We start from the raw sequence: 12,360 nt of genomic DNA, 5'->3' as shown, positions 1-12,360 counted from the left end.
GTTCCAGAACATTACAAGAGCCGTCGAAACTAAAATTAAATACGGATGTTGCTACACAGTGCAAAATAAATCATTGTAAAAACAAATTTACAACTGCGAAATCACACCTTACTAACCAATAAAGATCCAGGCATTTTAATGTTGTGAGTAACCTCTAAAAACAGAATAGTCTCTCAAGGTTTTGAGATGAAATGTTGATAATGGTATTTAAATTATCCCTGTCAAGACCCTTCACTAACACTGTTCACCAAGAGCTTACCCATATAAGCCTTGTTTCTGTGTTCTTCCAACTCCAGCACCATTTCACTCAGGTCCATCCACTCATTCTAACCACTACATGTCCAGCAGCACGATCACAAAATGACCAAAAACATTAATGGCACAGGCACTTTCAGACATGAAACATAGAACCAAGCAGCATTCATATCAGAAAGAGGGAAAAGCTGTGGAGAATTGTCACTTTAGATTTTCGTCTGCTTGGATTCCTCCTCAAAGCTGGAGTCTGAGCTGTAGTCAGAACTCTTCCTGGGCTTGTCGCGTAGCTCAGCCGAGTCCTTTGTGGCCTTTTCCGAACTTTTCTTCTTCTTCTTCACGTCTTTAGCGTTGTTCTGGGCAAACTCTGCTTCTATCTTGGCCGGGTCAGTGTAGGTGTAGAAATAGGCCATGATGGCAAAGATGACGCACACTAACATTAGCAGAGAGGCGAAGAGGATGTACTCGGCCCACTAGTGAACAGAAAAACAAGTTGGAGTTAGATCTTCTTTATTTTAGCCTTTCCTCCTGTTTCCAGTCTATAAGCTCACCATATCCAGCTTCATATTCAAACAAAAAGTATATTTCCTAAAATCTTGAACAATACTTTCTATTATTTTTTTTTTTCCTATTGAAAATTTGACTAAAAAGTTACACTGTCCGCGATCCTGTACGAAGGATAAGCGGTTGACGATGGATGGATGGAGTTACACTGTTAATGGCATTGCACATCGGCACACCGCTAATAATCTCTTCCAAACTTTCAAACTCAAGTCTGACACTTTTGGGATTATTGCATTTATATAAGACGGAACACACCAAAGAGTACCTCTCACCACAGACCAGTGGGAAAACATTTTGCATATTGCAGTTATCCAATTGAGGATTAAATTCATGTTGTAGGCTAATAACCTATAACAATAACCTCCACAAATGAAAACAATGTCCTATGAAATGCATCAGACTTATGTTGTTGCGGGGAAGGACATTAACATCAACTGTTGCACTGCTGAATTGGTTTTGCTATGTGTACTTCTACTTTTGATTCAGTAAAATTAAGGTACTCAAACCAGCAACTAATGGTTTTTGGACACTTGGTGGCAGCAGAGTAAAGCTGGAAACAGCACAGTCCTACTATCCCTCTATACAGTATGTATATATTTGGCTAAGTTGTTAGCATACTCTTGCCTATTTACACATCAAGCAGACACAGAGCAACTGTATCATTTGTCGAATGTGACGAATGTGAGCGATTCTCCTTTAAGCTCTGTTTTGCTTTCCAACACTTCCTCCTCTGTAAGCCCAGTTTTAGTGGAGCTTGCAAGGTTCCCACGGGCAGTCAATTCTTTTCTATGATGTCTGATTTTGACCAATGTCATGTGTTATCATGTGTCATCATCATACCCATAACCTGCATTATTATGTTCTATCAAAAGCAATGACAGCCAACAAAAAGTATAGGCATTCATATCACAAACTAAACTTGCCTAACTTCAGTAAGAACAACAGGTGTCTACAAATGGTTGAATAAAATCCACCCACCTGTTCTGAGAGGGTTGCAGCCTCCGCGACAATGAGCACAATGATGTTACCTACAGCAACAGTTAACAGCCAACCAGCCTGCAGCACTGACTTCATGTTGCTGGGTGCCTGGAGAGCAAAGCGAGATTCAAATAGAACTACATATTACAGCAAATTCATTGAAAACATAGTGATTATATTATGTATCTGGCCAAATTAACATTATGACAGACTATTTAACCTATTATGCACTTTAACTGTTTCCGTTATCTGTTGTTTCCAAACTGCTTTTTGCAGTGTTTGAGAGATTTGTGAGGAAAGCGCCCTCTACCTGTGAGTAGGAGAACTCCAGTCCGGTGACAGAGAAGACCACCTCCCCAGCAGTGATGAGGAAATACTGAGGAATCTGCCAGGCCATGTGGATTGTGTTAGGCTGGATTTCTGTCACTTGTTTGATGCCGTCTTGGCACTACAGGACACAGACAGGTACCCAGATGTGTTACCTCAATCATAAAAAGTTATATTCAAGCCATATTGTGATGTATTCATGAGAGTTACATTTGGTCCATATTTTAAAGTTGGCAGGATGAGCAAAGTGTAAGAGCTGCCGAAGCCCAGTGTTTGAGTGTAGACACACTCGTCTCCAGTTGTGTCATTCCTGATCTTGAACGTTACACTGACATAACAAGAAAAACACCAGTCAGAACAAAGAATTTTCTCTAGTATAATTTTATGTGACATCTAATATAAAACTAAATTTTAGTCTTACTCTCCCTGTGGTAACGTAAGATATGTTGACATGTTGTTGGCGACGATGTTGACGACATTGGTTCCCACTGTTACATTCAAAACTGATTCCAAGCCATTAAATAATCTGAGGAAGGAGAATTCAGCACACAAAAGGTGAGTAAACAACAGTCAGACAATGCAACACTTGAAACAAGATTAAACACATTCTACTCATACAAATAAACATAATGTTTAATTTATTCGATGCACTTTTCTGGAGTCTGTACTAAATGCCTTTTAGGGTTCATTAAATTAGCCACCTCCTTTTTTAAACATGACTTAAAAGCTGTTACATTCCCCCAGAAAAGGTTAGGAACCACTGATCTAAAGATTATTTATGTCTTATCTGGTCACTACTAACACAGGTAAACACGTTCAGTTACATTAAAAGCCAATTACAGTGCCTTAGATTTATAATGGTTCTTTTATGCTGCTGTAAACTAAAGACAAAGCAAAACTTTGGATGCCATAATCACAGAATAATTACTCTACGTTCATGAGAAGGCAGAACCTCCTCAGCTTTGCCAAGAGCAATTATTTTGGGGATCACAAGAAGAAGAAAAAAAAGTAAAAGAAAAGTAATTACACATGGCCTCGCCAAGCCTTCTAAATAAATTCATCCCTAAAGGCTAAATAACAGTTTGAAACTTGCCTGATAGCATTAGCACCCTGTTCCGGCTTTGAGTTGATGTCTGTGAACTGGAGACAGAAAGATACTTTAGAGCCTCCAGATACTTGTACTTTTTTAATTTAATCAATGGATAAAGGAAACAAACACTATAAACATAAAGATTGAATACATTTGATATCATTTATGTATTATTTTTCTTTCTGCAGCTGTAGCACTGCCCCTCAGTGAGGAGCAGGATAAATTATTCCGGACAGGAATGTAATGAATATCACAAATCTAGTGAAAACCTTACACCCCTTCAGTAGCACAGTAGAATCTCTGTGGCTTAGGTCTAATACTAAACCATATACAACAGTATGTGTCTTTTTTGTTAAAAGATATAGGATTAAGATTCAATAAAAACATTCAGAGATAAAATTCTGATGCTACTGAACCCTTTCCTAGCTGTAGCAGACAAAATGATTATAATTTTATTTGGACAAGCGCGCTCACTTCTATACTCTTGGGTACAGCCCCATCCTGAACAATGACTATGGTGTTCCGAGTGCCGCCCAATAAAGTGGTTTCAGTGGCATTAGGACCAAATTTCAGGTCAAATGGTCCATGAAAGTTCAAATAATCCTCATTGGCCTGTAGGAGAAAAGATAAGAACACATCAATATTCATCTTCCAACCTTTAGTGTAAAGTGAGTCAGAACAGAGCTACTAACATTTAGTACATTTTGATATTTAGTGTGTTTGCTGTGTTTTATGTCGGCTGGAGTACCGTGAAAGGCTCCAAGGTAAAATTCTCGGTCCCAGCTTTGATGGGCAGCAGCCTGTCAATCATGTTGATGAACTTCGCTTGGCCTACGGAGCTTGATGGGAACTTAGGCAGGGTTTTCTAGAAGAGAAATGAAATTTGTGTGTGAGAGTTGTGCTTCAGAAGGTAATGTGTGTTTAAGTTGCCCACTAATTGTTTTTTTCTGTGTGTTACACTCACATCAATCTGGATCTGGACCAGACCAGCAGCGACGAACGCGAGTGCAGCGAAGGACATACCCACAGTCATCCTCTTTAACGGACTGGAGAACAAACACAAGTTCATACATATTTGAGTTTATCTCTACTTCATAGTCAATCACATGGAACAATAGTTAGGCCAAACAGTACTTTATTTTAAGGACAGTGTTAATTAATGTATTTCTCAACAATTTCAGTTCTGGTGTATAAACAGATAATGAATGACTGGCAATATTATTAGCACAGCCGTAATCATATATTAAAGACATATTTACTTCTTTAGTCTCTATAATTCACAAAATACTATCCACTGATGAAAGCCATGATATGCAGCTGAAAGCTTAGGAAGAAATCTGGTAAGTGGACCTTAAGTTGAGAATTATCTTTTTTGTCAAACTACTCTGAGGTCAGTGTGAACTTTGAGCCTGTCAGCATGAGTTTTGAACACATTTAAATAATCATTTGTACATGAATATTAATAGTAAGTTAATGTTTGAACACACCAAGGTTTTGTTAAATCATTGATTAACTGTCACAGATGCGTTATAACAGAAGTTATAACTTACAAATACATTCATAAATGCTTAAAAAGTCCGTATATCTGCTTACAACTTCCTTCTATTGTGTTATAAACTATTTATATACTGTAAAAACTATTAAATAGCTTATTGTAGCATACATACATCTGTAAGGACAGTTTAAAAGGCGAGGGTTAAAGTAATGTAATATTTTCCATCACACAGGAATAAAAAAGACAAACAAACTTACGTGAAGTTTAAATTACACTTGGAAATCAGCGGGTAGATCACGCTGTCCATAATTGGTACCAAAATCAGGATCAAGATAGGGTTGACCGTCTGAGGGGGGGAGGAGAAGGCAACTCACTCTTTTAAAGCCTATTCTCAACAGCATGTATGCACAAGCATCAAGTAACACCACAACAAAGTGAGTAAAGTGTAACCAACATAAGTGTCTTACCTGCATTTGATCAGGCTGGATTATCATAAGTCCCTGTTGAAGAAAAAGAGGAAAGAGACAGAATCTAATTTTAAAAACGGTCTTTTCTGCGGTCTGAAATCACAAGGTACGACAAAAATGCTATAAAACACTTACAAAGTCGCCGTTCATGGTGGTCGCCTGGAGAGTCCATCTTGAGCCCTGTGGAGAAGACACAATTCTGGATTCTGCCAATGCACTTCTGGGTTTGCATTATCCATTTCTTTTTCTATCGAAAATTTGCTATTAATAACAACTACAAACAATAAGTGTCTAGTAGTAGTAGAAGTTACCTGCTGGTCAAAGAGAGCCCAGAACATGGGCAGAGGGATATAGAGGAACAACACCTTCAGCACCATCTTCACCTGGGCGATCAGGAGTTTCTAGAGCCAAAGATAAAAAAAAAGGATTTTGATTTTTACGTCACTGATTGTACCGTTTGTGTTTGCATGGACTTGCGCATATATACTGCACTTACATCATATTTCTCCTCAGCCCAGTCCATCCAGTGGGTTCTCTTAGGGTATTCAGAACCACGATGCCTAAAGCGGTTCTTGACAGCAAACTATAGACCGCAGAAAGGACATCACCACGTGAACTAGGTTCTTAAAACCGTTTTGAAATCCATTATGAAGCTAAAAACCTTTTGGAGAAACTTACCCCGATGCATTTGGCGACTTTCACCAGGATGTTGCCTTGAGGGGCAGTCTTATTGTACATGCCACTTCCAACAATGAACACAACTGCGCACACACACACAGAGTTGTATATATAAACATTTGTCAAACCAGCACAAAGGAAATTATAAGAAAATAAAGGAGGTCATTATTAGAATGTCACTGACTTATACGCACTATAAATATTCATGGTACCCGTTATAAAATATACTTTATAAAGAGTTTATTGTTTTTGTAACAAATTAACTTATTAACATTTAATAATGTCTTAGTGATAAGCCACCAGTAATAATTTTTACAGCCTGGCATGCTAGAAGCTGTCCTGACAAAAGGCTTTTTTATTATGTATAAAGAATATTAATAAATCATTAATTAAAGGGCCATTCTAGCTATTTAACAATGTACTGTCATTAAGTCATTAAATTGAAGTAGTAGATACAGAAACACTGGATCCTACAATTCCCATAATGCAACTGAGTAGCATGTTTCATAAGACTCTCCCTCCCTGGCATGCCCACATTCTTCAAATCTTCAGCTGTGTCCAGTTGCCACCCTGGATAACTATGACCTGGATGACATTTTCTGATGACTCCACCCCCAGTTTTTAATGAAGACTGTTAGAAATGTGTAGTCTCCGATCACAAGCTCACATAACTCTGATGACATCCCTGTGACATCATCTGGGTTATTCTCTCAGACTTGACAAAGCTCCTCCAGAGCCGCAAGACATTTTACCACCATTTTCATAGGCTGTGTACTACAATCCTTCTTTAACAATAAATAAAACTGTTACTAAAACTTACTAACATTTAATAAAATGCACTTTAACTTTTTGTTACAGTCAATAGAGATGTTTTTAAAAAAAAAGTAGTTCTTACTCAGAGCAACCACCATGAGAGCAGCAGGTACACCAAAGGCCAGTGGGTAGCATTTCTGCTGGGTGTGAATACCACACTCCTGAGCTGGAAACCCCAACACACACACACACACATATATATAAAATCCAATATGTGAGTCATTTGCATATTTTATGGTCTGTGATCCACTTTAGCGTACCTCTGAGGATGGGCGTGATTACAGTGGACAACAGACTCCCAGCGTTGATGGACAGGTAGAAGATGGAGAAGAAGGTGCTTCTCTGCTTCTCCTGTTGGACACAGGAAGTTAAGCAAGTCCAAGACAAAAAAAACAACTGACGCACGTTCTTTCAAGATTATATTGGACACGTTTTCACAAACTCTTATCCAGACTTTGATATAATGTTCCATTTCACCAGAGTCATTAATATTTTGGGTTATCTTTATCCCGGCCTTGAAAGGTGTAATAAAGTCACTGAGATAGATGTACTTGTGGTTATTAATAAACAACTAGCTGGAATGAAACAGAGGTACAAGAAGTGCTGATGAGTTGCCATAGATTGCCGACTGTCCTTTTAAACTGCTGTGTGTGCACACGTGTGCAAGAGAGAGCGAGAGGTCAATATGTATGTTTACATGTACATGTGCACCTGACTTATTTGGTACCTGTATTAGACATGCATGTGCATGGATATACTTAATTATGTGAATAAAGGTTTAGTGTGTTCACAATAAGTATCAACATTACGAGTTACATGTGTCTGTATAACTGTTTGTGTGGATGTATTATACAAAATAACACACCTGCTGCAACAAATATTACTTTTGCGAAACTTACTTGTGAGGTGTTGAGTCAGTTCTGTGTTAAATGCTCAAGGTTGTGGTGCTATACTGAATTTTGTTGCACTGTATGGCATTTTGAACCCCTCTATACACACACACACACACACACACACAATATAGGTACAAATAAGACAGACAGCTTATTACATAATGCAATCCAGTAAAATAACAAGAATATAGTCAACACCAGTCTGACATACACTTTTTGGGTAAAAAAGTATTTGAGATTATCCAATAATTTGATGAATTATTTCATGAGATTTGAGAAAACTTCCAGATCTTCTTTTTCACAATATCAAGAAAAGAAACGATCCCGCAATTACCAAATTAGAATCTCATAATTACGCGATCAGGATCATTTGTGCTTAATTATGATCAGTCTGGTAATTAAGAGATCCATAGCTCATAAAGAAAGTAATAACTATGATATCCCAAAGTCTGCCACATTCAGGACTCAAGTATCTCTGTCTTGCACATGTGCGCACACACAGCAATTAAAAAGAATATAATTTTATTATTATTATGATAATTACGATAACTAAGGCCAATTGTGTGCTTGTCTCTAGACCAATGTTCTTATGCGACTAAAAGGCTTCTTGAGGATTACTAAAGGACATTTTCTTCCCAGGCAGCTTCTTAGAAGGTTTTGGGAAATAAATCAGAAATTGTAGCCCTGTGGCGAAATCTTTATATTCAAAGAGACATGGTTTTCACTTGTCAACGACAATATTTATTGCAGGACTGTTTGTCTCCCCTCCCATGCGTATACAGCATGTGTGTGTTTGCATGTGTGCGCTTGAGCAACGTCTAACCTGATGGTCTTCAAACTGGTCTCCTCCAAATGCAGCCACGCAGGGTTTGATGCCTCCTGTTCCCAGGGCAATAAGCATCAGACCCACCATGGATAGAGCCCTGGGGGTAAACCACAGCACAGACACAAGTGTCAATACATATCTGTATCTGTTCACCTATTATATTTCTGCCACACAGTTCTGAGCGTGTTCAACTCACACGTGGAAGGTCATGTTGTCAGGCATGCCGTCCCTGTTTGCATCTGTGATGTCATTGATAGCACTTACTGCCATGACAACCTGTCCCAGCGCATAAACGATGGACAAGTAAACAATCGTCCTGTGCAGAGGGTGGAGGAAGAGGAAGAGTTAAAGGTGTACATCAGGTTCAGTTAGAGATAAGATATAGAAGGGTCAAAAATCCGAGGATGCAATTTAACAGCCAATTCTGTGAGATGTACTTTAACCATAACTCTTTAAACAGGTTTTGATGTATTTACTATGCCCAGCTAGACAAGCATATGGAAGCACAACATGTATAGCTACTACAACAGCACACAAAGCAAATTACAGCTTATAGTTTAATGTTTTTTTATGTGCATTTGGGAAAATGCATTTTTTATTTGGTAGCAGGTAAAAAGAATTTGAAACTCACTTGAACTTGCCAAGCCATGAATCGGCCACGATGGCTCCCAGAATGGGCGTCAGGTAGCAGAGAGCCACAAAGGTATGGTAGATAGTGGTAGAAAAGTTATCATCCCACCTGAGGAAGTACTTGAAGTACAGCACCAGGACGGCTGCAGACGGGGAGGGAGAATAAGGAAAATGGGAGAACGTAAATATCAGTTGGACAGGGATGCAGAAAACAGTGGAAGTATTCAGATGTTTTACTTTACTTCCTTAAGTAAAGGTACCAATACAACAATGAAATACCTGTATTCAAAATAATACTCAAATAAAAGTAGAGAAGTATTAACAGTAAAAGTACTCTTGAAGAAAAAATCCCCTGTGTTATGTTATTATACATTTTATTTTATTATTATAAACTTTAAACATTGAAATAAGTGTTTGAGGTCATCCAAATTTTCTTTCCACCACTGTGTACTTTTAACGGCTGTGTACAGAAAAATGGAGCCGTTTATATAATATGAATAAAGCAATGTCATGACTGCATCAGATCCTGAAGAAACCGACTCACCTCGCATGCCATAGTAAGAGAAACGCTCGCAGAACTCATTGACCACAATGAAAAAGATGCTTATTGGGTAGCCACAGACAGTAGCCTGTTAAAGGGGAAAGAAAAAAGTTAAGAATATTACCACCACTTACTGTGTTGTTTCACATGCTGATAACATAAAGTGCATATTAGCCTTGTGACACCCTGAGTTAAGCAAGGCACTCTTGAAATTGGAATTTGTATGCCATGTTTGTAACTATGATATTTTAGGATTTTATTTAAAACCCATGGGTGAGTGCATATTTATTTCTTTTTAAAAATTCAGTTCTGTTGATTATGAGAGCCGTAAACAATTTTTTTTTTTTTTTTAGAAATGCTGCAGATAGTAAAATCACATTTGGACTTACACTTTTTTTCTTGGGCTTCTTCATCTGGTCTATGTCTGCAGTAAAGAGAAGTTACAAGTCATAAATTATACTAACTGATATTTTATTCTTGAAAAAAAAAAATGAAAAAAGGTGAAATATACAGATAAATATTGTAAAATAAAATGTAACCAACTGCAGAAAAACAAAAACAGTTGTTTCAGTATATGTGTTTCTCATTGTGAAGAAAGAAAAAAACTAATGCAGAATGTTCCCCAACAAATGAACTTGCAGGAAAATGAATCTCAAAAGGTAAGGATGTAAGAGTTGGTTCATGAGGGTCCCAGTCACAGGGTTCCCATCCAGACTTGGACTCACCTGCCATGGCTGCTTTGTGTATCGACTTCGGGCACTTCTTCTCTGACTTAATCCTTCAGCAAAAGTTGCGGAGACACTAGTGACCCCTGTTTAGATACACGACACAAAGACCAAGCCAAGGCCTGGCTCTTATGTAACCTCCCATCAACCCTCCTACAACGCCCACTGATGCTGGACTGTAGCTAACACACACTGCAAACATCTTATCCAGCCCCTCCCAACATGCAAGTCACCATCATTCCCAGCACGCAGCACATTCTCTTCATCATTATCACGAGTGTCAGTCCCTACTTTGTGACTCAGCGAACTCAGGTGCAAGGAGTCTTTGGTCAGTTCAGCTGATAAAAGGTGGTAATATTCAAAGTGCATTTCTTATCATAGCTGCAAACTCTCACGCCCTGAGCGTAAGACCTGTGGGGTGGATTTTGAATGTGCAGAAGGTTTTGAATATGAGCAGAAAACCTGCTGAAACACAGGAGCTATTAGGGTCCAGGGGTTTATAAATTAATTAAAATGAATTAAGTTATCATTGAGGAGAAAAGGTGCTACATGCACATTTGAAGAGGTTACTTTCTAAACCAAAATAGGAGGGAAGACTTAACATGCCTGCATCCACGTGGATGATTGATAATTGTGACGGAGCGGCTCCGCCACGGAGTGCGGGCCGCGCGCACACACACACTTAAGCCGGTCATAAACCTCGCTATTATGCATTTTTCCTCTACTGTTTAAGTAACGCGATCAAGGGTGCACACTAGTTCTACTCTTCTTTAAACATACATTTAAACAAACATCAAACACTTACTATGTGTCGAGATGCATCGCAGGTTTGCAAAACAGGGGCGTAACATTTCCGTCTTTTAAATAGCATGTTCTCGCGCGCTTTCATGGTCACGTGAACTGCACAATTATGGTTTTTGTAATAATTTGTGATGCAAATAACTGTTTCAGGGGAAGGAAAATGTTTGTGGAGATGGATATAATTATTGTTGAAAATATGTCGAAGTGTAATAGATGTAAAATGTGTTTATTATTTTGTGTAAATAATGGTTAAGCCTAGTGGGATACTACTGGCTTTAAAAGTCGCAGCTTTGGGCCTGTGAGGTCAGTCTTGGCATCTTGGCCTGGTCACAGAGGAGGTAACTATAGTGATTTGTATTTTCGTCGAGAGAGAGAAAGAGAGTTATTGAAGTTTTTTTGTGTGTGTAACTTTATTGAGTAAGTTATTTATTTTTTCAAATAGTTATTTTTAGTTTTGTTTTCTTTATGCAAGCTTTTTCACTGTTGGCACTTTGGAGACCGGCATAATAAAAATCACACCACTATTTTTCGACTACGCCTGTGTTTTTCCCTATTTTGAGGAGTTTTGAAGAGAGCCCCGCTAAATGAGAGAAGTTGATCTACCAGTATATTTATATTTGAAAGAAATACAGAATGACTGTGCATTATACTATACCATACCTACCGCTTGAATTTTGTGTTTGCCTATATTTATATTGCCTGAAGGATGTGCGTACACATGTGATAATGTGTGTCTACATTTGTTCGTTTTTGTTAAGGCAGGTTGAGTAAATGTAATTTACATAGTCCCCTCCAAAAGTATTGGAACGGTAAGGCAAATTCCTTTGTTTTTGTTGTTCACTGAAGACATTTGGGTTTAAGATCAAAAAATGAGTGTGAGACAAGAGTTCAGAATGTCAGATCTCATTTCCTGGTATTCACATCTAGATGTGTTAAACAACTCAGGACATACCACCCTCTGTTTGAACCCACCCTGTGAAGAAAACCCCCAAAACATCAGTACGTGACATCACCAACGACCTCCACAGTGCAGGGGTGAAGGTATCACAATCCACTGTTGGAAGAAGACTCAGAGAGCAGAAATATAGAGGCCACACTCATCAAACCACTCATCAGCAGGAAGAATCGGAAGGCCAGATTGAAATTTGCAAAGTACAAAGTTGTGGAACACAATTTTATGGACTGATGAGACCAAGACTAATCTCTAGCAAAGTGATGGAAAGGCCAAAGTGTGGAGAAAGAAAGGAACTGCTGATGATCCAAAGCATACAAGCTCATCT

The 12,360-nt window shown here is 38.4% G+C and overlaps 1 protein-coding gene across 3 annotated transcripts in view; it reads right to left on the bottom strand.

Annotated features, from left to right (window-relative positions):
• slc15a1b (solute carrier family 15 member 1b) overlaps window positions 1-11,120 on the bottom strand; it is an 11,656-nt gene extending 536 nt beyond the window's left edge. The window contains exons 1-24 of one of the 3 annotated variants that reach the window (XM_046058828.1): window positions 11,085-11,120; window positions 10,280-10,401; window positions 9,944-9,978; window positions 9,558-9,642; window positions 9,015-9,156; window positions 8,580-8,699; window positions 8,381-8,480; window positions 6,925-7,015; window positions 6,747-6,830; window positions 5,852-5,934; window positions 5,670-5,756; window positions 5,485-5,574; window positions 5,309-5,353; window positions 5,174-5,206; window positions 4,964-5,052; window positions 4,176-4,257; window positions 3,960-4,076; window positions 3,686-3,823; window positions 3,215-3,261; window positions 2,543-2,647; window positions 2,332-2,449; window positions 2,105-2,242; window positions 1,795-1,902; window positions 526-725 (exon numbers count right to left, since the gene is read on the bottom strand). In XM_046058828.1, the coding sequence (XP_045914784.1) occupies window positions 526-725; window positions 1,795-1,902; window positions 2,105-2,242; window positions 2,332-2,449; window positions 2,543-2,647; window positions 3,215-3,261; window positions 3,686-3,823; window positions 3,960-4,076; window positions 4,176-4,257; window positions 4,964-5,052; window positions 5,174-5,206; window positions 5,309-5,353; window positions 5,485-5,574; window positions 5,670-5,756; window positions 5,852-5,934; window positions 6,747-6,830; window positions 6,925-7,015; window positions 8,381-8,480; window positions 8,580-8,699; window positions 9,015-9,156; window positions 9,558-9,642; window positions 9,944-9,978; window positions 10,280-10,286 (2,144 nt within the window). In that variant the 5' untranslated portion in view covers window positions 10,287-10,401; window positions 11,085-11,120. Of the gene's footprint in view, window positions 1-119; window positions 726-1,794; window positions 1,903-2,104; window positions 2,243-2,331; window positions 2,450-2,542; window positions 2,648-3,214; window positions 3,262-3,685; window positions 3,824-3,959; window positions 4,077-4,175; window positions 4,258-4,963; window positions 5,053-5,173; window positions 5,207-5,308; window positions 5,354-5,484; window positions 5,575-5,669; window positions 5,757-5,851; window positions 5,935-6,746; window positions 6,831-6,924; window positions 7,016-8,380; window positions 8,481-8,579; window positions 8,700-9,014; window positions 9,157-9,557; window positions 9,643-9,943; window positions 9,979-10,279; window positions 10,402-11,084 lie in introns of those variants that run through there. The other 2 variants (XM_046058809.1, XM_046058819.1) reach the window with 2 other exon arrangements.
• Between the last annotated feature and the right edge of the window lie 1,240 nt (window positions 11,121-12,360).

This window comes from Micropterus dolomieu, linkage group LG01, assembly GCF_021292245.1.
Source record: "Micropterus dolomieu isolate WLL.071019.BEF.003 ecotype Adirondacks linkage group LG01, ASM2129224v1, whole genome shotgun sequence".
NCBI lineage: Eukaryota > Metazoa > Chordata > Actinopteri > Centrarchiformes > Centrarchidae > Micropterus > Micropterus dolomieu.
The sequence above is the reverse complement of the archived record's forward strand: the minus strand, read 5'-3'. Positions and strand labels throughout refer to the sequence as shown.